General features: G+C 39.6%; 1 protein-coding gene across 2 annotated transcripts; it reads right to left on the bottom strand.

Annotated features, from left to right (window-relative positions):
- Positions 1 to 1,609: 1,609 nt before the first annotated feature.
- TPCN2 (two pore segment channel 2) lies at positions 1,610 to 26,414 on the bottom strand. Of its 2 annotated transcripts, XM_018922003.3 has the most exons (25): positions 26,275 to 26,414; positions 24,316 to 24,380; positions 23,035 to 23,111; positions 22,220 to 22,397; positions 21,467 to 21,583; positions 20,043 to 20,149; positions 19,500 to 19,572; positions 17,742 to 17,841; positions 17,369 to 17,434; positions 16,945 to 17,009; positions 15,746 to 15,843; positions 15,320 to 15,401; positions 14,874 to 14,960; positions 13,951 to 14,070; positions 13,582 to 13,641; positions 13,366 to 13,494; positions 12,664 to 12,713; positions 10,412 to 10,511; positions 10,067 to 10,138; positions 7,721 to 7,794; positions 7,259 to 7,349; positions 7,054 to 7,136; positions 6,458 to 6,539; positions 4,947 to 5,032; positions 1,610 to 4,231 (listed from the first exon to the last, which is right to left on the bottom strand). In XM_018922003.3, the coding sequence occupies exons 1-25, from the start codon at positions 26,378 to 26,380 to the stop codon at positions 4,153 to 4,155; spliced, it is 2,247 nt and encodes a 748-aa protein (XP_018777548.2). In that variant the 5' UTR covers positions 26,381 to 26,414; the 3' UTR covers positions 1,610 to 4,152. The 2 variants fall into 2 exon arrangements, 1 of the variants encoding a protein (XP_018777548.2); XR_007777690.1 differs by lacking the exons at positions 1,610 to 4,231; positions 4,947 to 5,032; positions 6,458 to 6,539 and having other exon boundaries at positions 7,092 to 7,136; positions 7,721 to 7,813.
- Positions 26,415 to 26,851: the final 437 nt, after the last annotated feature.

Genomic DNA, 26,851 nt, shown 5'->3' with positions numbered 1-26,851 from the left:
TGCAGGGCCCAAAATGGACAGAGAGATACATAGGGAAGTACTATTACAAGATACAGCAAAGCAGTTATCTTTTGATCTCTTTCAGATGTTGTTAGCTCATTCAATTTGCAGTACACTACCAGCCCCATAATATTTCTCTCCTAATACTACTTTTTCCCTGCCTTGTATTGGTAAATCGTAACAGTGCATATTTATCTCAATTTTTTTTACTTCACTAATTTTGGTGATTTCCCCCAGTTTATCAAGGTCATTTTGAAACAGCATCAAATAGAGTGTATTGCTTAGAGATGGACTACAAAGCCAATTTTACCCCTCCACCCTTGAACCCCAAATTATTCCTACCTGGAATTCAGAAAACAAATGGTTCTGCATGTTTATAACAACTTCAGACTGAGTCAAACCAGCTGATTTCTGGAAAGCTCCCAAGAGTTATATACACTTTTAATTAGACAAAAATCTAGTGGAAGAAAAAAATCATTAACATCTACATGGACAACATAGGCAAACAGCTATTTTTATTTTGTTTTCAATAAAACCCCAAGACAGAGCACTGGAATGACTGGATCTGATAAAGGCACAATGTTAAAAGCTGGGGGTCACACCCTGTATTACTCCTGTTATACAGGCAGGTGAAAAGATGAACCATCTAGCAAGGTTCATAGCTCTGAAACGTGAGGTAAAGGTAATCTAATCTATAACCCTGCACCATTTTCTTATAAGCCCTCTTTTTTTCTTCTAGCTTTGTATGTCCTTTTAAAAATTTTTTTCTGCACTTTAAGAAGCGTTGGAGGGATGCAAACCAATATTCCCCAAAATGTGTCAAGCCCATAGCTGAGTGTGCCTGTGAGGTTCATCACTGTATTTCTGTATTTTTACCAAAAGAATCAGAAACACTTTGGCTGAATCCTTCCTCTCCCTCCACTCCTAAATCTTTAAGCAATAAAAATTCATGGCAAATCAGGAAGGAAAAAAAATACAGGAGGAATCTCAAACTAGCCTTAATTAGGTGATTAAGGTCTTCCTTCAGAAGCTAGAAATATCTGATCCTGATTTAATGACACAAGGTGATCTCTTTGCTTTGGCTTTCACATGCTCCACCCAAGCACCTGCAACAACCGCTGCCAGAGACATCTGTTCCAGAACTGATTTTGTTCTGCCCTTAATAAAGCCCCACCATCTTCTAAACCACAACATGCTATCAAAGAATACCACAGACTCTGCTAAATTATGTGCACAATCTGCCCCAGCTGAAATGCTCTGAGAATGCTTTTCCACCAGTCTCTTGGGGAAAAGAGAGATGGAAATGCAGATCAAAATCAACCTGCTCAAAACCATCAACACTCAGTTCCAACGAGGTTTCACCTTAAAACTGGGTGTGCCAAGTACCTACAGAGGATGCTATGTACCTCCAGAATCGGAAAATAACAAAGCAGTGTCCTTTAGTTCTGCATTTTGAAACCCAGCACTTACATCTCACTTGCATGTAACTGCCTCCATGGGCCCAGCCTTTAACTGGCAAAAACAATGGGAACAGAAATGTCTGGCACTGCAGAAATCAGTAGCAAGGGAAAGGCAAAAACAAACCACAGGAATCATTTCAACACCCCAATTATTTTCATGGTTCAAGAAGGAAAAACTTTTTTTAATAATGCAAACCTCAAATTTTACCTAATGACGTACATTCATTTACATGGTTTATACAATTATTACAAAAGATTTGTGGTCATTTACATCTTCCAGTTCAAGTGGCATTAGGTAGCACAATTTTGCATTAAATTCTAGTTACACCTTCAGTCAATTACATAAGCGTGAAACAAGAACAAGACAAACTATTCCCTTCAGAACACCTTCTCCACATTTGTCCAGACGTAAAGATGGCATAATGGGAACAGTTGTGATTTTTATGGTAATCCCACACCAATTTGTGTTGCTTTGGTAGATTGTAGTGTAATGTTGTAATGTAATGGAAAATAAAATAAAATCAACCAGAAAACCCTGAAGAACCTCAAGAGGCCAGAAAAAATAATCAAACTTGTAAGCTGATAAGAACCGGACACTTCCTTTTTGGTAAGGCAAAGTTACTTCAAGTATTCAGAAAAGTAGACAACAAAAATAATTTTTTTTTTCAGTGAAAAGGTAAAATAAGTGTTGAACCACTGTGTAATAAGTCCCAATACATTGGTGGCAGTGATTATACATCACGGTAGAAGGAACAGAAACCATCCTGACCTGAAGCCATACTGAACAGAACAAACTCAAAACCAGTAAAACCATGTGCTGATGCCTTTATCAGCCTTTAGCTTGCCATGATGAGTGTTTTAAGTGCATGACTGAAAATAAGCATGGTGATGCCACTGAAACCAGTGCAAGTGACTTACTGGGTGGCTTAATCTGGAACAGAGACCGCATGCAGACAAGGGCACAGCTTAAGAGGCAGGATTACAGCAGCTAAGAAAAACTGCAGGAATAGCTCAGAACTCAGCTCACATTTATCCTACACATATGAAAGCTACAACATCTTTTGCTCCACAGCACAAAGAAAATACAAGCAGAAAGGTAAAGAAACAGACAAGGATGGTTAAGTAATTTCTGAGCAGTGAGACAAAAAGGCAAAAATATGTCTTTGACCTCAAAAAAAAACCATCAGCACCCATCACCATGGATGTTTTGCTCTCTTTCAAGCAGGACAAAGAGAAATGGCAAATGATGAAAAAAAATGAGGAAAAGTACAGAGGATGGCTGCTTGGCACTTCTGAAAAACGTTTTTTAACTAAAAAAAGAACTAAGGGACTTATAAATAGTAGCCAATTATCTTCCCCAAGCCTTTGTCAATACAGAGATGACTACAGTAATGTCTATTTTGGTGACAAGTGTCTCAAGGAGAAGGCAGTGCCCCAAAGGGCAGTTTTATTTTTACATATAAAAACAGTATTTGCGGTAGATTCTATTTTTCATAGCAGTTATTAGTTATGTGGCAAGAGATTCAAGCAAAAACCCCTTTTTAGAAGAACACTAAGGGATAACAAAAAGCATGTGGACACAGCTTACTGTGAATCTTCCACTTTGGATTTGTTGAGAAACTTATTAACCCAAAAAGTTTTACCCTAGTAAAACTTAGTGGTTCATAGCATCTGGTTATTAAGCCATAAAGGAATGTGATCCTGCAATACTGGTTGAGCACCTTCGACTCCCACAGGCTTGAATTAAAATTTCAACAGTTAAGCACTTTGATTATCCCATTCTACCATTTATTTTCCCCTTCCCCCACTGAGTGGGTGACTCCAGTGATCGTGGTACAACACTCCAGCCAAAGCTGATTCCCCTTAGCTTTTTCACTAATTACAACACAGTGTGGAACAGGACTTGGAAGAAAGTAAAAGGAAGAGGTTCAGTAAAGAGCAAGATGAGAATACTGACTCTGAAAGAGAGCTAAGTTTTACCACATTGAAAACCACAAGTGAAGCTGCTCCAGTCCAGGTTCTAACTGCTCTCAGTGACCTGAATGGCACAACAAGCATGAACCCCCCGTGGAAAGCAAAGAAAAACAGGATGTGCAAAGCAGGCAGTCCCTGTTACTAAGTTGGAATTGATTGTGCTCCGACATGATTAACTCCCAAAAATTTGGTAAGATACGCTGGTGTCACATTACAATAAAAATAGTGTTTCAGCTCTCACTAGAAGAAGATTAAAGATTTTGTTCTGGTCCTGCCTAATCTGTTCATGAATTGCAGGGTGCAGCCCTTGCCACACTTGCCTGCCAAAAAAGGCAGCTCCATTTTCTTGTGCTAAAAAAAGTAGCAGGCTTAGTGGTTATAAAGTTCATGTTTTAAAGTGCACTGTCATTTTAAACAGACTTTCCCTATTAAAAAAAGTAAATAAAACCTTCTGATATCAACACCCTATAAAAATAACAGCTGCAATACTCCTTCTGAAATTGCAACTTAAAATCAAGTTAGCAGGATTCAAATCTTTTTCAAAAAAAGATATGAACCCAAAATAAAAAACCTTTCTGCAGAGAATTCCCAAGCAAAATCCCACAAAATGTCCTACAAGCCCCTCTCCTAACAGTATCTCACAGAAAATCCATTCAGTTTCTTCCAGCTGACAACCTCAAGAAAACAGAGGTCTAAATAAATCAGTCCTTCCCACCAGTCACCTACATAAGTGCAGGTGTGGGTGCTGGTGCAGTTTTTCCATCAACTCCTCCTCTGTAGGTTCTTCCAAAACATCTCTACAAAGAAAAAGCATGAGTTGTTAGGGGCAGCAAAGGGAGCTTCCCAGCACTTGTTTTTGCAACACTTATACTGAGATGTAATGTGTGCTTGTTTCAGGATTGAAACAAGAAATTAAAATTACAAGCTGATGCTCCCTAAAGATGCATCTAGTTGCAAGTGATCCATCCTCTACAGATGTGTCATGGAAACAGCAGCTGTTTTCCCATAAGAAGCAGGGAAGCAATTTCCTGCACACAGTACAATACAACTGAAGGTCAGTAGATTTGTTTTCCTGAAAAAAACTCCCAAGTGAGAACATGCTCCCAATGCTACTATTGAGTATCCAACATGCACCACAAGTTCCACTAATGCATGATCATCAAGTATTAACTCACCACCCACAATTTCATAATAAGCCAAAAACATGCATCACTTCCCAAATCTTCCCTTTTCTTCTTTCCCTCGCTTCTTCCTCCCTCTGCAGTTGTTCCCCTCACCCCATGCACCTCATCTCCCACCCTACCATGAGCACAAAGCATATAAAGGTTAGGCTATCAAGTCAGCTTAAAGCAGGCCTAACTAAAGCTCTTGCTGGATTTCTCCAAACTAACAAATGAAACAGTTTGCTTCAGAGGGAGGAAACAGAAGACATCTTGCAGCCAGCTCACATTCCTTAAAACAGACAAAGAAAGAAAAAAAACTACATTGATTACCAAGGCCAGCCCAACTCACCTGAACATGAGTTCAACTGTCCTCTGGTATTCAATATCTGAAAGAGACTCTCGCTGGCAGCGACGGTCCCACTTGTGAATGAAGTTCTGAAATGGAAAAGGAGCAGCAAAAGATATAAAGGCTTCTTCTGACGGCACCAGAAAAGAGGTTATATCTGGTCACTGTGTTTGCAGATAAGATTTGGGAGGCAGGTGAGGGTTGATTTTACACGGTGAATACTGATTTAGTTAGGCATCAGCTTATTTACTTGCAGCAGGTCACTACTTTACTCAGGCCTTTGTCCAGCCATGAAATAACTCTCATCACAAACTGAAGGAAGAGCAGAGCAGAAGACAGCCCTGCTGCCTTCAGCTCCCAGCAAGGACTGCCTCCCCAAGACAACCGTGTGAACTACCCACAAGACTTCACCTGATACTAATTTCTTCCTCTTTAAAAACCCAACATATAAACATACTGCTAGTCCAGGTTTTGCCATGTTCCCTTACCCATTTTGAATAGGTAAAAGATGGGTAACTCTGACTGATGAATACCTAGGGAATATACACACAGCTCAGGGGAAAAAAAAAAAAAAAAAACCACTACAAAAATAGTGACATCCTGCTCTCCTGCAGTGGAATGCTGCATCTTGGCTCTGACAGCAACATTTGGCCAAGCTCTGCAGAAACAAGATAGAAGGTGTCCTAGACTGAAAGTTTGCCTTTCTTCATACTGTAGTAAATTTTAATTCCCAGTACACTCAGCAAGATCAAGAACACCTCTAACAGAAACTTTCATAGGATTTGAGATGGGGTGAAGTGCCCTCTACAGGCTCTCAGTTCTTTCCACTACCTATAAGAGAAGTCTACAAGGGTGAACCTGGAGGAGATGGTTATGATTAGCATTCCTTTCTCCATCAGAAATTTGGATTTGCAGGAAAGCATGCCATGAGTAACTAGCAGAACCACAAGTTCTTCATGGCATTGCTCAGGCAACTCTACTCCCACAGTTTCTCTGAAAAACTCTAGAATATGATCACTTGAAAATAAGTAATCAGTTACACTTCTCCAGAGTAGCACTGAACAATTGTAGTAATTCAAACTGGGGTGGGAAGAAACACAGGAGAACCAAATAAAATAAAAATTTTGAATTTAAATTGCTCACTTCATTTGCTGACAAATTAAAATGCAAAAAAGCCTACAGCTTGAATAATTAATGCAGAATTTAAATGGTAATGTATGAGAAACAAGCAATTTAACAATACTTTAAATACATCTCATCTTTATAATAAGGAGAGTGTTACAATGAAATTGTACATACCCAATGACACAAGTTTTGTGACAAAACTGCAAATTAAACATACAATTGTCTAGGAAAAAGAAAACAATTCCTCAGCAACTTGGGCATAGGGCAGCAAGAAAGGGAAAATAAGCACACACACAAACCCAACATAAAGTTGTTTGGGTTCTTGTCATTTCCTGCACAAATTAGAACTCACTTTCAGGATCTCACACCAAATAAACACACTTCCTTACCTCCAGAAGTAAAGCTACAAAGAGGTTAACCCAGATGACAGAGGAGATCAACCACCAGGCTACAAAATAGATCTTAGCCCACCTGCAGATCAGATGAACAGACAATGCAAAAAGATAGCAGTAAATAAGCTCAGCCTGAGCAGAGCACCATAAAATCACATTTTTTTTTCCTTGAAATATAATACTATTAACTTTCTTAATGGGAAAGGGGGCCTGAATCAAAAAATTAAAAATAAAAAATGTTTGCTTTTCATTAGGTTAGCTAAACAAACTCACTCTCCTGAGTTAAACAGCCAAGGGTCACTGGAACAGCTCAACCCAGGCACCATCCAGTTCATTCAAACATTCCCCATGAAGTCAGTAAATACAAATGAAAGGTATGTCCAAGTTTTTAAGTCTAGAAACAATAGTTCATCCACATAGAAAACACAGAAGCATTAGATTTATTTCCTATATATCAGAATTGGGCCAAAAGAAAGGTAAGCAGCACCCCTCTGAGCAGATGGTAGGAACTGTGCTATGTGTATACTCCCTGTTCAGGAACATTATAAGCTGGATTTATATGGGACTTCTTCAGTATTACTACAGCTACTTACGGACTTGAGTATCTTGAAAACGCATCCAAAAAGACTTGCCAGTTGTTCACCACCATCACATCCCAGAGGGTCACCACTGCTGCCTAAAAGACAGGAGTAGAACGGTGTTTAAGTGGCTGTACCACAGATCTAAGCCTCAGAAAATGAGGAGGAAAGACAAGCAGAGAGTGGAAGAACAAGGGATTTCACCCATGATCACACTCACGGCAAAGTCATCGAAGTTGTTGGGCCAATATTCCAGCTGTTCATAGGTCCCACACTGCAGAGTGCCATTATCATGTGTGGTGTTGGCAGCACTGCAAGAGATTACAGGCTGATGTAAACACAGCTCCCTGTGAACTCTACTTTAGCATTCTTCTGAGCCCCTTGGAGAAAGTTACATTATCTCAAACAGGCAGAAAACAAGGAAATAAGTTCAAAAAACATATTTCAGATAAAGCAGGGTAAAACTACAGATAAGCATTCCTGCAATTTCAATGCAGCAAGAAGAAACAGAAGGAATAATAGATAATGAAGCTGTGTGATTTAACATTAAAAGTAGGGTGGCTCAAAGAATGAGAGCAAAAAAAAACCCAAACAAAACCAACCACAAACAGCTTAGAGGTAAAAAGATGCAGATGCTTTTGAAAAACAGACTCTTTCTGAGCAGTGACGTTTAGAATCTTACCTGGTATTTCCCAAGGGAACAACAGCACCTTTAAACAGCATTATTCCAGTTATAGCAAATGCATAGAAAACCACCTGGAAGGAACACAACCAACTATTTGCTTTGAATATTTCTGTCACAAAGTAAGAAAGCAAAATGCAATTAACACAGAATTTATATTAGTACCACAGCTGAGGTAATTGCATCAAGAACAGTGCCTGCAGCTTTTAAAGTGAAAATACTTCTCAACTGCTTACTCTTACTTTTTAATATTCTACCTAATTTTCAGTTATTAAAATGCATTAAATAATTTTATCATCTATTTTATTTCTCTGTTTCTCAGAATGCTGATATTTAACTATAAACATTGCAGAAGAGCAACTTAAAACCAAAGCTCAGTACCAGTATTTACAAAGAACAACCTAAATATCTGAGTTTTCTGCTGGAGTCAATGAAAATAAACTTTTAGTCAGCTTACCTGAAAGACAAAACTATGTCATTATTTTATATTCCAACAGCAACTTCCTTAAAAAACACTAATTAGTGTAAAAATAAGGTTCTGAATAACACAGAGAATTTGGGAACTTGTCTTCTAATTGTTAGAAATGCAAACTTCTTTTTAAAGAGATACCTTTCAGTCTATAGCAGTTGCCTAGGCGATATTGCAATTTTTACCCTAAAAAGATTGTTCTACAAATAACCTACAGCTTTGCTTTGCTTCTCTGAGAAGGAGCCATTTAGCCCAGGAAAGCCTGAAGCAAGCTGAGTCTTCAAACAAAAAGCCTGGTGTTGGGGTTTGTTGTTTGGTTGGTTTTGGTTTTTTTTGTATTTTGCTACAAAACAAACCCAAGAATAGGAAGTCTGGAAGGAATAGAAGAGAAATGCCCTGGCCTACAAGGGCAGGGAGTAAGCTGAAGCCAACATTTCATAGCCTGCCAGAAGATGGGGTATCCAGCCTGCCAATAAAATAATTATTATTCTTTGAAAAAATATATATATTTAAATCCCTCACTGCCTGAGAAATTAGCTAATCAGTTACATTATTTTATTTGCATGTGTGTTCCAGGCTAACATTAGGAAAGATATTTTGCATCAGCTGGCAGTGGAGTCAGATTTCACTACAGCAGAAGCTCAGTGAGAGCTTCCATGTAGCCTCAAGTAAAAGCAAATTAAATTAATCGAAGAGGCAAACACTATGGCAGACTTGTCTCAGAAGTGAGCTGTACAGCACAAGGTTTTTACCACCTTAGATTTGCCCCAACCAATATTTTATTTCAATGTGCAACACAAGACAATTTAAGGCCTATCCTCCACAGATAAAATGAGAGACTTCTAGTGACAAAAATAGATATTCTAGTGTTGTCATCTTATTTCTAGGGGTTCCATACTGCTGTCTCCTTATCACAAAAAGTTTCATACCTTCCTGGTGTTTCTTGTGGGCAGCTCTCAAAGCACTGACTCTCTCTTCTTCACAAAGTAGCCAACTGACTCCAACTCCCTTCTCAACAGCCAACCACTCTTTTATAGCATTCTTCTTCTCATTGGTTACAGCTGTGGCCTGTTAAAGTCAGGCCTGTTCCTAATCTTTGATAATTGGCCCAGCTGCAATTCCTTAGGGGTAAGATTACTTTCTATACTATCTTTATTTTCTTATATTCTATCCCCCTATATTCTGGTTAAATTGCATGCTAGGTATATAGACCACAACAACAAATTATTATCTTTAACCATTCAAATTAAGGTACCCTACAAAAACCCAGGAACAATAGCAAAACCAAACCTGCCCAGGCACTTCTTTGCCCTACCAGGAAGTCATAGTTGCAAAGCCAGAAACTCAAGAGTTGGGAGAATTTATGTAATGGACATCACACATTGTGATCCACCCTTTAATCACGTTTGTTGAGTCTATGTTCTATACAGACACACCTAAAACAGGATGGCAGAGGCTCTTAAAAAATCATGAGCAAACATGCCATCTCAAGACCTTCTCAGCCAAAATCAATTCTCAAGTTGTTTTGCTATTTATTTTATCATATGCAAACCAGGGTAAGGAAAACTGGTCGACTTTCAGCATAGATTAATTTTTAATTTGAATCCACCCTATCCAAGCTAAGGCAAACACTCAAAGGAAGCTTTAATTAATCTTTTAAAGATACTCCTCCTAAAGGAGGCACTGCCACTGTGTGCTGGCTGTCACAAACTAACAGTTTATTGTGGCTTTCCAAGACATGCCCTGAAGAAGAACTGGCTGGTAAAGGTGAAATGTTACTGCTCATGGGGATTGTACAAGAACCTTGTTAACTTTTTTGGTGACATACCCTTACTAAACTATAACAAAGGAAATTACAATCTTGCATCATGACTTACCACGAGGATTCCTGCAAAGGCTCTTAAGTTTTTCACCAGATCCAGCAGTGTAGTAACAACCAAAGCCATGAACTACAACAGAGCACAATTTTGTACCTATGACATTTATCACACTTCCAATCTATATCAAATTTTTACTAAAAGGACAAAGAATCACATCAAGAGAACTTCATCTGGTTTTCTCTGGTGAGGGAGCAGGCAAAAGTCAGTGATTTTGTGAGGGGCTGTGCAAAAGTCAGGAGAGTTAGAGCTGAGCTATTCCACTCATGTGTTAGAGCCTGAAAGGCTCTAACAAAATTTACTGACGAACAAAGAAACCCAAGTTGTAGAGGGAAGATCAATCACCTTCATGTTGGGGATAATCCGCAGGAACCTGAAGACAATTAACATGTTCACCAGACGCACCATATCCCACAGGGACAACAAGCCCATGAACTCAGGCCTCCTAGGAAGGGCAGAAAAAAGAACAAATCAGAATAATAGCCCATGACAGAACAACACTGGGCTACAGGAAAATACATTGATTTACTTAGCAAGAATCTCAGCAACAGTAAACTAATAACGGATGAAGGAAGGAATCCCTTTAGCCTGGGCTCTTAAATATGTACAGAGAGCTCTCTGAAGTGCATGTTTGTGCCTTCTGCTGGGGAGAACCCACCAAAGAGGGTCCTTTCGGAAAACAACGTGAATCAAAAGGACTGCTAGAGGGAGATACTTCAGGAACTTGCACAAAGATGGGCATTAATCCTTCAGGGCATGCCTGGCTGAAGAAAGGCTTTGAAAACAGCACTAGGTTAAAGGACTGTCTTGTCAACCTTCTTCCTTAACATTCCATGGGAGATGGGCATACAGCTCAAAACCCAGCCCCGATTTTGGCTTTTACATGAGCATGCTGAATGCTTCTTAGCTGGAAAGGAGGGTAGGTGGTGGGGATCTAAAGCTGCCAATGACTTAACTAAATTATTATTTGTACCTCCAATATATTCGACCCCCATAATAAATGAAATTATTTAAGATAACACTGCACAGAAGGCATTGTCTAGATAACAGCAACATCACTGTCCTGCCCTGAAGGTGGCAGTTGCTTGGTCTGTGGATGTGACAGCAGCACACATCAGGACCCAGAGGGACTCATCTGGATTGTAACCTGCTTGCAGTGACTGACACAAAGACCTAACAAGAATTACTGATGCTCCAAGATGATAGAGCAAGCAATTGCCTACATTTAAGAATCAAAGAGCAGAATCAAACACAAAGATAATGATAACATAAATAATTAACATAATTAGTTAATAGTCCATAAACAGTCTGTAGCAATTACTCTTCTGGCAACTTCAAGGTGATAGGAATACAAGGAGTATTCAAATATAAACCCTTCTAAAACCATAAGGTCTGACTTGTCTAACTCTTTTCAGAGATTCTAGTGTAAATTAAGAGAACTTCTTGATTGTTGGAATGTTGGGAAACACAAGACAGATGATGGACTTTGTACCTGGTTAACATAAGAGATTTGACAACAGAATGCCTTGGCAAAACCAAATGGAACTTTGAAAATTAGGCCTGGATTGCAAGAAGATTAAATCAAGCGGGTTTACCAGAAAAAGAAAACCCCATTAAACTTTGCAAGCAAGAGATGTTGTCATATGCATAAGTTTGTGTATGTGATTTGAACCTAATCATTGTCGTACACATTACTGAAATAATGTGTACGACAATGATGTCTCCCTGAAATAGTATATAAGCATTTGTATCCCACAATAAAATCTGATTCTGATCACCAAGTCAGTCTCCCCTCCTCTCTCCATCACCGACACTTGATGGCAACATAACAAATCTCCTGAAAAATCCGGGAATGTCAGTGTCTCAAGTGTGAGCTTGCATGAAGACACAAAGTAGCAGAATGTGTTATGAATCGCTTATGAAGAGCCAGGAAATCTTCCAGAATCCCTTTGCTTTCCTCTGTTCTTGTGGAGACGGTTTTCAAATTTGAAGATGAAGCAATGACTTTTATGTTTTTTACAATGAAAAAGAAATCAGGATAGTTTTCCAAAAACTGTCTGAACTTAAGAAAATCAAAAAATAACTGTTTGCTATTACAATACCAACAAATAGTGTTAAGTCCATGGGAATTTTCTTACTACATTTTATAGCATGAAAAAACCTCAGCCTTCAATTTACATACAGGGTTGAAGAGCTTTCATCACCTGCTTGGGAGTTCATCTAACTGGATTTATGGACAATCTGATACTGAAACATATTAGGTTGGGTATGAGGTACCATATTCCCACTCCTGCACCCCTGGTAAGCACAGACCTGCCAAGATATTATTTTAAATCACATTACAATTAAAACAAATGCATCCTTCTCAGAAGAGCTACACAGAACTCTAAAACACTAGGAAAAAAGGAAAAATCTTTCACTTATCCATATTGCATGGCCTCTAGTGACTACAAGGGTGCAAAATACTACTGAATTTGGTAAATTAAAGACTGGGCTGATGATCACAGCATCATGACATGTACACATGACAATGTGTGTGCTCCCCTGACCCACCCCGGCCACTGAGCAAAGGACAGCAGGTCACAGAGGTTACTCACCAGCCAGGGTGAGGAAACCCATACACAGCAAAAGTTGCAATCTCCAGAATCTTCAGTTAGCAAAGAAAAAACAAAACAAAACAAAAGTCAAAACTTTACTTTATAAATCTGAGTTCCAGAAATTAGGTAAGCTTCTTGACAAGAAACATTTTCAAGAGCTTTAAGCCACTAACTGGACTCACTTTAAAGCTCTGAATTGTCATATTTGCCTAGTAAATCTCCAAACAAACCAAATTTACATAGAGCATAAAACACTGACTCACAAAAGGATATACAGTGAATATCATTAACCATGAATTTGACCTCATCTGCCACAGGGGTGTCAGGCTTTGACCAAATAATTGTTATAATAGTCCGGCAATTGTTTTTAAATTTAAAGAGAAAAGTGGTTTTAAACTATGAAACAGAATGTCTCATGCAATTATTTCAGGAGCTCAATTTTTCCAAAAAAAATTTAAAAGTCTTCTTATCAGGAAAAGCAACTTTTCTGTGGATTTAAATAAGCCTTTCTTCAGAACAGAGACCCTAAGAGAACCATGTACCACCATGTAAACTTTCCAGCCACAGAAACCCACAACACTGGCTCATGTTGCTCAGCTCAGCAAATCAGTGTTTAAAAAAAAGCAGTTCCATCAGCTCTTGTAGTTCCCTAACCTCCCTAGCCAACAAATCCAAGAACATGTAAGCTAACAAAGCACTTACCAGCAAAATCACAGTCAGAAGTCCATCAAATCTATTGCTTGGGTAAGACAAGTATCTTTTCAAACCCATTGCTAAGATTTTCAGCAACATTTCCAGCAGATAGTACAGGATGAAGAAGCAGTTGATAGCCTTCAACCCCCAAAAGAAAAACAACAATTAGAATTCCTGACATCTCAGGGAACAGCAAAAACTGCATGGAATATTGTTGGATCTTACCCCCAGGAAGAAGTCATCCCTTTCAGATGGCTGCTTATCTGCATCTATCACCAAAACCACCTTAAAAAAAAATATTTTATGAATCTACTGCTTTACTGCTACATTAAACAGATTTTTAAGTACAAGAATAGTCTTTTGCATAGGCCTTTTCAAGCAGCACAAAATACACTTTTAATTGCAAGTATTCCCTCTTAACACTTTGCATGACTAAAGCATGCCAAAAACCCAACTGCTAGAAAAAGCAGTTATTTAAAGAAAATTAAAGAACAAAACTGGAAATTAAATTTGTAGCAGAGAAAAACCAAAAAACAAAGACAAAAAGAAAAGGAAAGAAAACCACTGCCCCACAACAAAAAAACCTTTACTTACACAAATAGAAATAATGTTTGCCAGGGCTACCACATTCCCCAGGTAGCCAAAGTAGGGATGGCCAAAGGCAAACTGCACTCTCTGCATAAAATGGGATTGGTACTCTGGACTGGAGGGGTGCTGAAAAGAACACAAAGGATTTGCTGAGTCACAAAGCATAAGCATTTTTAAAATAATACAATAATTTTAAAAACATACCCTGTCTCACATTTTGAAACTCCAGACAGTTTCAAAGCAAATCTTCAGGGCCACAGGCTAATTTTGACATTTAATCTGGAAAATCTTTTCCAGCTGTGGCTATTAACAGCAAGACACCATTTCTGATTATGGCACAGCACAAAGTAATGGCAAAGAAGGAAGATAATCCAAGCTCTCTCCAATGCCCCAAGCAGATAAACTAAACACCAAGCTACTATTTGTATACATCCCTTCCCCATTTCCTAACATTTAATTTAGAAGTCTTAGATACATGCAAACATAGAAGAGAACATTTCCTAACCCTCATATAATTTAGTGTTTTGGTTTTTCTTTCTCTCTCTCTCCAAGTGGAGAAAACTGCTTTCTGCCCGTCTTCGTCTGAACACTCAGAGATTTCACATTTTGTTCTTCATTCAGGGACTGGGGTAAAAAGACTTTGAACTATTTTGCCTGAACAACTCACTTTCAAATGATGACAGAATAAACAAAGATGTATTTTGTACATTTACCACCACCTAGCAACCCCAAACTAATGCTGTAAAAGCCTCCAGAGCAATTTTGTCTGTGGCTATAAAAGCTGCTCACAAAAAGCTTAAATGTGATCACACCTTGTGTTCCCATGTTGCAAAGTTTGTTTATACACTTTATACTAGAGTACTCTCACTTAATTTTTGCACAAGGCCAGAAAACTTCTGATGCTTTATAAATAATGATTACATACATACTTGCTTAATGGCATCTTTGTCTAGTTCTTCAAAGAGCTTCTGGAACTGGGCAGCTGACAGCTGGTCACAGGAGCACATTTTGAGTGACTTCACATGAAAGAGAAACATTCACATCAACATCTGCAATAGTAACATCTGCAAAGTTTGCCAAAAGCCCTCAGACTACTTTGGAAATCTAGGAATAAAGATGTAATTCAAACTGTTTGAGTAAGGTTCAATATTGCTCTGCTTTAACACCTCCAAGTGACTGGAGGACATGTCTGGCCTTTTCTATTTTCCCTCTCTGGGATCACACGCTCTTTTGACTAACTTAAATTTCAGAACCATGTAGTAGTGCCACTATTCTGTTGTGATCTAATGAATGCTGAAACAGAGAGCAGATCTTTGGATTTTCTAGTCAGGATTGATAGTCACCGATGTAAAGGCTAAGAAAATGCAGTTCTTACTCTCATGATGGCTTGCTTGGAGCGAGAATCCATCTCAGCTTTCTGCAGCACCTGTAGTAAGGCCCCAACACTGACACAGGACCTATTTAAAAGAAATCAGAATGGGCCCTGCTACAGATCAGTTCACAGATGGCAAAATGACCTGTTCCAAATGTGTTCCTGCCTCTTTGTTTTCAAAAGCAAATGAAAGCAGAAGTAGGAAAAAAGGAAACAGACCCCGTCAGAGTCACAAACAGTGTGGTATGAACATCCAGTTGCAGAAAAAAATAAATAAATTAGATGAGCAACAAACTGCCATTTTCGAGAATGCATCCTCAGTAAATGTATTAAAACAAAACAAGATGAGCAAAAATCTACTCTTTTTTTTTTCTTTTTTCTTTTTTTTTTTTTGCTAGATAATCTACTGTTTCAAGATCCTTCACTTACTGTTGTGCACTAGCAGGAGTCTCTTTCAGGGAAGACAGCACCTCAAACGCAGCCCGGATTCCCAGCCGCCTCCTGAAGAGGGAGGACTGAACTGATTTCTGAGCAGTAAAAACACCACAGAGGAAACAATTTACTCACACTTCAGGCACTACTGTGTCCTATGGCCAAATAATATACTGATCCTCGGGCACACATCCCAGATTTGTGATTAGAGATCAGAACAGGAGACTGCCCTAGGCCTCACTCCCTCCAAGAACTCCGTGTACAAGGAGGAAGGAAGCAAGTAAGCAAACAAGTCCCTGGAATTCAAGTAAACATGCAGGTTATGGTTTATTTTCTATTCTGGAGTGCATAGGCATATGCCTCTTCCAGACACACTGGCAACAGCAAAGCTCAAGCATTCACAGAAATTTACACTAGCATATAGAGAGAGGAGTTAGAGAACTTGTCCTACTCCAGCTTCTTCCCTAAAAGCACAAATCCAGAGCCATGTTTTTTCATGGGTTTTTTAATTACAGTAATCACTTTCAAACTAAGTTACTTAATTAATAGTCAGATTATGTCCTCCTGCCATGTAAGAAAGAGTAAAATTGAGAAAGGAGGGATGAAACAGAGGAGGAGGAAAGGGTTACCAAAAATCCCTTCTGCACCTATTCTGTTTACACACTCCTCTGCCACAAGAGGGTGGGGGCCATTCATTCTGAGTAATACTGCCTTGGGCTTATAATCCAACAAACTTCACCTTCTCTCTGGAACGCTACTAGGAAAGCTGGGCAGGTCTGGGTAAAGCCTGGTCTAGTGGGAGGTATCCCTGCCCATGAATGATCTCTAAGGTCTCTTCCAATCCCTTAACATTCTACGATCTGCAACAGCAGCTATATAAACAGCAGATTTCCTTCACACAGTTTAAGTTACTCAGCCACTTGTCCTTGGTCAGTCATACAACAGCTCCTTTCTTTTCCCCCCTACAAACAGTCAAAATTGCAGATCCACAGCACACTTGGAAATATGCAAGCAGGTTCTGTCACCAGAGGGGATCAAGCTGTAACAGCAGATAAAAGGAAAAGGATCTGCATCAAAAAGCATTTAGTACCTTAAAACTGTATCTGCAACCAGAGTGGGAAGGCCCCTTTAATACCGTAATTCTTCAAAGTTTCAAGGTTATGGCAGAACACAGATATTAGGAATGCTTTACTCACCAGAAGGTACCCTCGAAACTGGTTGTATATTATTGCTGTAAGCAAATTCATCAAAAACAAGTTGCCTGTTGGAGAAAAAGAGGCAGTAACATTTACTGAAAAAATCTGTTTCTCAAAGAAGTTTCAGCGTATGCAGAAAATCAAAAGTAAAACTTAAAGAAAGTTAGTTTTCTTGTGCGTCATTTCCAAAAGGTTTTTAATGTTTGAATATACTGCAATGTATCCATTCGCCTGTGACACGTTACCAAGAAACTCCAAACCATAAGTACCTTCCATGAAAATGATCTCACAGACACTTTGCAATAACTGGAAGAATCACAAAAGTGAGAAATTCATGATTAAACTTTCCTAGAAAAATATAACAGTGTAGATGGTATGCACAAGTGTCAAAGTTGAAGTGGATTAAAGACAAGAGGTAACTTACCTAATACAGTGAAGAGGATGAAGAAGATTGAATATGCTCGATTCTTGGAATATGCAGGTATCATCACTGAATCAAATTTAGCAAAAATAGGAAATAATATTTTAATGCTTGAGATGCACAGTAGAGACCTCTGTAAACTTTTGGTAATTGGTAAAAGCTCTCATACAGCTGGATTTTAGAGTGGCATATAAAATTACACCACAGAAAGGCAAAAATCAAGTTACTAAAGGCATGAAAAACCTTTACACAACCTTCCTCTGGCTATCCTAAGAACCAGCATGTAAAAGAATGGTTACAGTAGTCTGAACAGAGAAATCTTACTCTGTTGTTCTTCAAAAGGAGAGACCAATGTTATTTCTGAAAGACTGCTCACCATCAGGATTATTTGCAGTAGTCAGCAGGACCAACAGAGACGTCAGGGAATCCGGCAAATTCCGGAAATACACCACCCACTCCTTATCCTGCTGGTTATCCTAGGCAAAGATGGGTTCATTGTTAAGAGACATACCAAGGAATCACTGTCTTAGCAAGGAAGGGGTTGAAAAAAGTTTAAATTTTTTTTAACAATTAATATCAGTCAACAATCAATTTCTTACACACATAATCAAATCTACCCCGTGGAAAAAGCAAAGCCAAAAAATTAATAATTACACATTTGCTTAATAAAAATTAAGAGAATGTGTAAGAATACAGAGCAATCACATCACTTATTAATAGCAATAAAAAAGCACAAGTAAGAACAGGAAGCCCCACATGAAGTTATATCTAGTTAGCACCTCAGACCCAGGAAGAACAATCACGCCACAAACTGACAGTGTGGCTCTCAGAACCTTCATCAAAAACACACTTGGAGCTGATCTTGGATCCTTGGATCCTCCACAAATATTTTTTTTTCTGGAGGTCAAGAAGAGACAGATAAAAAAAGATGCAGAGTGCAAACAACACAAACATGAGTCAGGCAGCACAGGACAAACAGCTCTTGAATCTGCTGCAAAGACTGGAATATGGAACCCTAAAGGACATAAATGAGACAATGCAAAAGTCATGAATTTCATTAATAAACCTACTTTAGAACTTGCCTGCAGTATTTTGCCATGTTAAATAAAATTAGTTTGTATGGATGTCAGAGCAGCAAATCAAAATAGCAAAGTCCACTCTCTAATTTGTTATTTTTTACCTCAATGTACACACAAGTCATTGGTTAGGTATACAAGTATATTTATATATACATCTGCAGGGGAAGCTCATAGCTGAAATTAGATGTGACAAACAGAGATCATACAAAGGTCCAGAAGGCAACTAACAGTGGGAAAACAGACCTCTGCTTTTAATTCAAAAGATTCTGTAACATGGGAATTCAGGGAATTTGCTGATTGTGAGGAAGACTAGAAGTTGGCTCAAGTGCAAATTACAGCAGAAATGAAGGTGCAAAACTGAGAATAAGGACAGGACCAAAATTATTGGGAGAAGTATGCAAGAAATTGTTGTGTTTACAGTAACATATTTATGGAAGGCCTTATAAAGTAAGAATGAAAAAAAATAATCTGAGTGTGATAAATAGGATGTCTAGAAGAGAAGGAACATATCAAGATTACTGAACACAAAAATAATTTTAACCACAAAATTTAAATTTCACTTTTCAGAAGCAGGAAGAGAAAAAACAAGAGGAAAACCCAAAGGGATCAGAAACCAAAACTAGTACAGGCAAAAACTTACCAGGGCATGGCCTGGTAGGTATGCCAGTATCGAAAAGTAAGGAAACACAGAAGAAACTAAAATTAGCAGAAAGCTAGATATGGAAGAGAAAAAATTAAATGAGTGATAATATAAATGAAAGAGTGACAAGAGCTTTGGAGACAGAACAGCACAGAGGGTTTCAACAAAAGCAGAGAAAGTAACTCAAGGGATCAAACTGGGTAAATGTATAAGGAAGTCTCCTGCATGCACAATACCATGCACATGTTAAAGCTCTCCAAGTGGACTTCAAACTCATCTCAGCACATCTGACAACATGACCTTTCTCAGGGAAAACAAGTTTCACTAGTTTGACTATAAAACTAGACAAGTAGCAGCTGTGCAGGTACAGAAAAAAGGCACCCAGACCTACCAAAGCAGATGGAGAACTGATTACCTTTGTTCGAGCAAAGAGCAGCATGGCAAACATGGTGAAGAGAGACAGATGAACAGCCAGTAGTAGAAGAACACTGTTGGAAAGCAAACAGACCAAAGCATTAACAGCAACTTTATTTTATTCTTAATATCCTCTTCTAAAAATGCAAAATATGTCATATAAAGAAAACCAGGAGTGTTTAAGAAATTATATGGAGATAACAGGAGGTGATGTGAGTTTTGATACAAAATAAAAATCACACTTATGTGCCTCCGTTCTTCCCTTACAAAAGGGGAGAAAAGCAGAATCAAAACCTCCCACTTGAGTAGCATTAATAAACCTATGCCACACGCACAGTCATGTCAAAGTCTAGAGATCCTGTAGAGACTAAGGGGAATCAAAAAGTTACCACAGTCTTCACCCTCTGTGACCTGATCTCACTGAGCACTTAGCTACCCGCTCCAGAGGGAAGCTGCTCAGATGCCCCACACTGTAACTCCAAGGATAACAACCTGCCTGGTACCAGCCATCCTGTGAAAGGATGTTTTCTGTGCTATAACCCACCTTGCCATTTCAGGCAATGTGCTGTTGATACTTTTTAATGTTTTCTTCATCATAGAAGAATTCTGGAGGAGAAAGAACGGGCGAAGGATTCTTCTTATTCTCACACTCTGCGAAAAACAACAGATCAGACACTGAGTTCCTGCAAGACTGGCAGCTCAAATATTTTAAATGCAAGTTTGTCAGAAAGCACTGGACACACACATTGACTAAGCCAACAGTGGAACAGAAAAAGAACCGAACTCTGCTCGTCTGAGCTCACAAAACACTAAAAAAGATTCCACACCTCATTAAAATGAGGAGGGATTGCTATAAAAACACACTGACATTTCAATAGTTTCATCAGGCCACTAACTGGAAACAATCTAACTTTACTGCTCAGTAGACATAACAATCTGGCAAGAGGTGGCAGTTTTCTATTTTCTGCAAAGGTCCATCTCAAGAAAGGGATTAATAGAAAGCTACTTTCCATAAAAACAAATCTATGTTCTAAAAATAAGTGCTTAACTTCAATTTTCAGACTGTTTTATAACTAAGGGCCTGGTAATTGCTTAGCAATCCCTGACAAGATTCAAGCTGGAAGTGTTTTTTTCCCCAACAACACTGCAGCAAATTATCTTTTTGATTCTTGCAGTCAAGACATTTGCAAGCCTTCAAGTTATTCCTGTCACTTATTTCCTACTTCAAGCGTTTTAGCATCTTGCATTATAGGATCAGTCTTCTGTGGACCACACTTAGCAGCAAAAAAAACCCCATAAAAATTACTTTCTTTATTCTCTTGTTCATCCATCCCAGCAGTTCAACTGCTCCTTCTGCCACTGCTTTGTGTTGGGAGACTCCTGTTCAAACTCCCTGTCCACTATCACACCTCAAGACTTCACATTTTAAGGCCATGTCTCCCTCATTCACTTCCCAGCATTTTTACCACATCAGTGTTTTCTTAACAAGGATTGCAAGTGCACAACAACTAATTTAATGTAAATCTGTGGCACACAAAACCAACTGGGAGAGTGCAGTATTACATCAAGGACGGCACTTCTAGAACCATTTCCAAACTTGAAGTTTCGCTCAGGACACAACTGTTTTGAACACAGCACAGCTTCAGGTTAGAAAGCAGATGTTAAACTACCTAATTACCTTTTTAATTACCTTTTTCTTATACTTCCCTACAGAGGCTTTGCTATTCAGTCAAGTTAAGCACATAATTCTCCAATTTCATTTCAAAATTGGTGCCAGGTAATGAGTATTCCCTGCACTCTTCAACTGCTCACAAACTAAAGCAATGAGTGCTACTTAATTTTACCAACAAACACAAAACTTGCATTAAGAATCAAATAGAATTCTTTACTAAGCTACATTACGCCAAACGTATTCTGTGCTTCAGTGAATTATCCAGCTATGAAAGATCAAAGTAAAGCTGTTCTTACCTCTTTGCAGAAAAAACTCAGTGACACAATCCAATCAGCAAGAGAAACAATTAATGTCAGTATATAAGCCATTAGCCATTTATTTTTCCAAAATTCTTTCCATCCAATTAAGTAACTCTGGACAAGGGAAAAGAAAGAACAACCATAACTTACTTTAATAATAAAATCCAATACCCTAATAAGTCAGCACCAATTTTTTCCAGGTATCTGCAATTTTACAATAGTGCTCTTTTAAAGCTCTCCAAAATCCAAACAAAAATCCATTGCTGGGAGATTATTTTCTACAAGAACTAAATAAAGGTCAGCAAAAGTAAAAGTTGCACAAAGGTGACAAGAAAGAAATCCTTTGAATGCAAGAAAATTCTCTGCTTAATAAACATAAAAAAGGGATTTTCCAGAAACAAGTATCCTAAGAAAGGTGAGTTTCTGAGAACTTTTATTTTGTGTAAATGAACTGACACATATTTATCATATTTATTATACACCCTGATTTTGTAGCCTAATGCAAGCAGCTAAGCCAAAACACTTGCACTGTCAGCAAAATTTATTTCATTTTATTTCATTCAATTAGGAAAATCAGGTTTAAAAAAAAGGGAATAAATGTCTTAATTAAGTAAATATACACTTGCTAATTTCTCCTGAAACGAGGCTCTAATAAAGCAAGGCAATTTCATCCTGCAGACTCAAGATTTGAAAAACAATTGTACCACACACCTACTGCTTCATTCAGTAGCAGATAAAGGAGATGCTCACCTTGACAGAGACATCCACCACAAACACCACGAAGCAGAGCAGCTCCACGCTCTCTGTGAGGCCACAGGGAGGATTCCAGGCGGGAAGGCGGTAGCGCACATCAGATGTGATGGTGAGTGAGGAAGGCTCTTCAACAAAGGCCAAAGCCAAGATGACAGTAATGGTTAAGCTCAAAATCCTGTTTGGACAGAGATTAAATCAAAAATAAAACCAAGAAAACCATTTAAAAAATGCACGAAAAAACACCACCCCAAAACAAACCCCATAAAACAGCCACAAAATGAGTCAAAATAATAACAAAATACTTAAGAGTAAAGCAATTTTCTTTGAAGTAAACCAAGCTTTATGATACCATATTTCACTCATATGGGTTAGACCACAAGGCAGCACTTGACTAGCATGTTGTTGCCTGCACTGGAGACGTAACTGCTGACCACCAAATAACCTGAGGTGGTGTCCTTTTGAAAGTAACAGCAGCAAACAATCTTGCTGGTCTCCAACATGTTTAGAAACATACACTTTGAAAACTCTTAAGGCACAGTGCTTTAAATCATGCTAATTAGTCCACTCATGCAACAATCCTGTGTCTGTTTCCAAAAAGCCATCTCTGTCATCATACTACCATAAAATTTTCTGCTTTCCGCTTCTATGACATTCACATGTGGTCCTAAGAACTTACTTGCTTCCCAGAGTAAGTTCTTATAAAGATAAAAACACAATTACCTAATTATCTAACAAGTAAGAAAGAAGAAGAGTAGTTTTTCAGGAAGACTAACTCCCAAAGAAAAAAGCAAAGAGAAAAACCAAGTTCTTACCACTGGCAAGTCCTGGAATAGTACCATCGATAAAGCCACAGGGATTTGGAGTCCACTCGGTGATTTATAGATCGGTACTGAAGGCAAGAAGCAAAAAGGCTAATTCAAACATCACATTCAGTGCGGCTCAAAAACAAAGATCAAGTGACCAAAGCAAACCAAATTAGTACATGTTATTAATTATTAAATTATCAGGTCACCCATGACCACAGTGGTACTCTACATGGGTGAAAAGGGCAAAACTGTAAAGTCCTGTTATCTAAAGACCACAAAGCTGCTCAGATAATTAAACTGTGTGCCAGTCATCTCAAGCAAGCACTGTCATCACTTCAAATAACAGCACTTGTAATAATTCAGTGACTATTCTATGCACTCACCAAAATGGTCCACCCACTTAATTCTCCTCTCCAGCATTCATTCCACTCATGGCTCCTCTTTTGTCTTTCTCTTCCATAAGATGCAAACAAATTAATTCTGAATAGAAGAGACCTCAACCTATGTCTTTGAATAAAATATGCCTCCAGATCAAGAAGCGCCTGTGATTCTTAAGAAATCCACAAAATATGTCCTTCCTCTATGACACCTCCTGGGCTGTTCTTACTCTGCCCCCGCTAAGTAGATGCTTCCAAAAAGGTGGCCACACCTTAAATATATCTGACCCCCAGAAATCTCCCAACTAAAAGCCATCCAAATGCAGCAAGAGAGCTCGAGAACAGCCCTTCAGCATTCCCACAGCCTGGGAGAAAACAGGATGGAGGAACCTGCAGTAATGGCCAGTAAAGAAACAACAGAGAGGGAATCAAGACTTCAAAAGGCATCATGTTCAGCTGAAGAGTTCCAGCTTCACACTCGAAGCCAGCCTTAAAATCTTGAGCTTTTACCAGTCTTAAGATGTGCAAGTAGTCAGATGGAGAGGCAAATTACAGGGCTTGCTCAAACCTTCTCTTAGCAGTAGTTTAGTCACCAGCAAAACATCCACAATCAAACCAACCCAAACAAATAAACAAACAAAAAAACACCATGAAAATCACTCCACAAACCAGCACATCTTCTGAAATCCCGAAAGAGATTACTTCACTGTGGGGAAAAATATATTTCTCCTAGGCAGAAGTTCACTGAGACTTGCATACCACAGGAATTTGGAATTCTGATTTTGCTTTGTGAATTGAGATGGTGGTTTACAAACATTGCCTGAACACAGAAGAGCTTAAAAACTGGCAGAGTGTGTGACAAACATCCAGCATGGGAAGCATAAAAGCTAACCAAAAAATTGTTACTTACTTGTATTGCATCTTCAATAAATACTATGGCTTGGTTTATATAAAGGTCATTATCAGCTCCAGCACCTATGAAGTAAAAAAAAAATAAGAATCACTTGCTGTATTTTGGATAAAAAAACTTCGGATAAAACTGCTAATCAGTTAAGAAAAAAGAGAGTTCCTGCCACATCTGCTCTGTCAGCAGCACGTGCATTACATTAAATAAGTAACAATAATATCAAATATTTCACGCACCTTTCTGAGTTTTGTTAAAAGGTTCTCTTTTGTGTTTAAGTGGCCAGATTACACTGGTAGTTAAGTATCACAAAACTACACAGAGACAAGTCCTAACAGACAAAATAATGGAGATGCAAATTGCTCTTTGACAGAGTATTAGTCAAGCAAAGCCAGGAACATCAGGCACTATTATGATAGCAATTTTTATTTTTGTTTAATATACTGCGGTTTTTGTTCCTCCAAAACCAGCAGGAATCTCCAGTCATATGACAACTAAATTAAGTGCTTTTTAAATTTGTTCTGAGAGTTACTCTTACCATATCAAACAGATCAGAGCTCAAGACGCAGCAAGGGATGAAAGAACAAAATTTGAAATTAAATACCACTAAATTAGTTACCATGGCACTTTTAAAAACCCATAATTAAGAAGTCTATGTGAAAATAGACACATGAAAAATAAAGGGCAGCCACTTGTGTTTACTTCAGGAACTAACCTGGCAATTAAGCTAAAAAGAGAAATAAAGGTAGATAAGGTCAAAATAAGGAAGGAAAAAATAAAAGAGAGAGATAAAAAGAGATAAAAAACTGAGGGGGACTCCAGATATTAAAAGCATATGCTAGTGAAACCTTCCCACAGAGGGGAAAAGTCCCAAGGAGCACTTAACACCATCTCCACCCAGGAGACAGCAATCACAACCCGGATACAACACGAAGGAGTCGATCCCAGCAGTAACACAATGCCCTACCACACACACCAAGCAAAGCCAGAAACACCAATCGATGAGACAATGTTATGTTCCACATGATTCAGCAGCATCAATTTCCAACAAAAACTGCAAACGGTTTTTAAATGTCACCCTTTATCTGAGCATCAGCAACAACAGTTTTGTACTGATCCTGATACGAACCATGGCACGAGAAAGATCTGAGCATGAACAGGAGACAAGCCAGGCTCACACAGTAAAGACATTATTTTTTTATGACATCTCACACTAGTGAGATAAAAACAAAAGTTGCTTAAAGGAACCATTAGCTAAAAGGATTGCATGGACAGAAAAAGCTTTAGGTACTTAAAGCACCCAGCAAGCCACTAGTGTTGATGCCAAGGATTTCGGAAGGGCAGAATCTAAGTGACTTGTTCACAGTATAAAAATAAAACAGGGAAATTACCCCAAACTGTTTACTATAGCAATTTCTCCATGCATTCTACCATGGATATCCAACTTATTCTGCAACTCTTAGTCACAGTAAGTGACACTTAGTCACAAGTGATGATTAAAGCACTGCTCGCTTTACATCCCAGAATCCGTCCCAGCCAACGCTGCACTTCTGGAACTGCAAAAAAAGAGCAACAAAAAGTGAAGGCTCCCTAAGGTGAAGCAATATCCCGAAAAGAGCGAACCTAAAGTCTCCAAAGGATTCCATCCTGGGAAAACGGAGATGTCAGACCTACGACAGTCACCGGGTTCGAGAAAACCTTGTCAGCACTTTAGAGGAAAACCCTAAAATTACATAAGGAACTAAAGAAGCCTGGGGCTGCAGCAGCAGCGCGGGGCTCGCACCTGAACCCAGCGCTAGCGGCTCCCGCAGAGCCGTCCCCGCCGGAGCTGCCGGGAGCAGCCCGGGCAGTGCGGCCGAGCCCCGCAGCACCCGGGGGCGGGGGGGCTTCCTGCCGCTCCCAGGAGCGCCCCAGCTCTGCGGAAAAGGTAAGAGCTCCGCCCGCTCCAGCGCCCCGGACACTCACCGTCCTCGGCGGCCGAGCGGGCACCGCCGCGCTCCCGCCACAGCCCGCGGCCCGCCCGCCAGCGCCGCGGAGGCAGCAGCGGCTCCGCCTCAGCACCGGCCTCCATCGGCACCGCCGACCGCGCTGCCGCCGCACCGCCGGCTTGCGACGGGGCAGGACGGGGAGGGAGGGGAGGGGAGGGGACCGGGGGCGGGAGGAGAGCGGGGCTCGGCCCGCCCCGGGCGGCTCCGCCCGCCGCATGTGACCGGCTGTCAGGGAGAGCGGGAGCCGCGGCCCGCCGGGCTTCTCCCACCGGGCCCGGCGCGGCCCCGGCTTTCGCCCCCTGGGCGCCATTTCCCGCCCGCCCCGAGAACGAGGTACTGGAGCAGGCGGGCTGTGGGGAAGAAAAGTGTCGGGTTTTCACATCCCGCACGTCATTTATGGGCTTAAAAAAATACATCCCTTGTAAGGAGTTGCGTCTTTCTTGTCTCAGGCGAGTTGCAGGCTCCTGGCTGGGTGCCTGGGGCTGCTGCGCATAATTCACAGTCCTAAATAACCATTCACATCCCTGGTTGCAGAAAGTACTTAATTTGTATTT

This window comes from Serinus canaria, chromosome 5 (assembly GCF_022539315.1).
Source record: "Serinus canaria isolate serCan28SL12 chromosome 5, serCan2020, whole genome shotgun sequence".
Classification (NCBI taxonomy): domain Eukaryota; kingdom Metazoa; phylum Chordata; class Aves; order Passeriformes; family Fringillidae; genus Serinus; species Serinus canaria.
Note: the sequence above shows the minus strand (reverse complement) of the source record. Positions and strands in the feature narration are given on the sequence as shown.

Bases quoted from the DNA above. Each gene is read 5' to 3' on its own strand.
- TPCN2 (XM_018922003.3), bottom strand. From the start codon at position 26,380: ATGGAGGCCGGTGCTGAGGCGGAGCCGCTGCTGCCTCCGCGGCGCTGG. The intron at 15,402-15,745 runs GTAAGTGAAGGA...TCTTTTAAATAG, and splicing joins ACTCCTGCTAGTGCACAACA to GTCCTGTGTCAGTGTTGGGG. The intron at 14,961-15,319 runs GTAAGAACTGCA...TTTCATGTGAAG, and splicing joins CCAAGCAAGCCATCATGAGA to TCACTCAAAATGTGCTCCTG.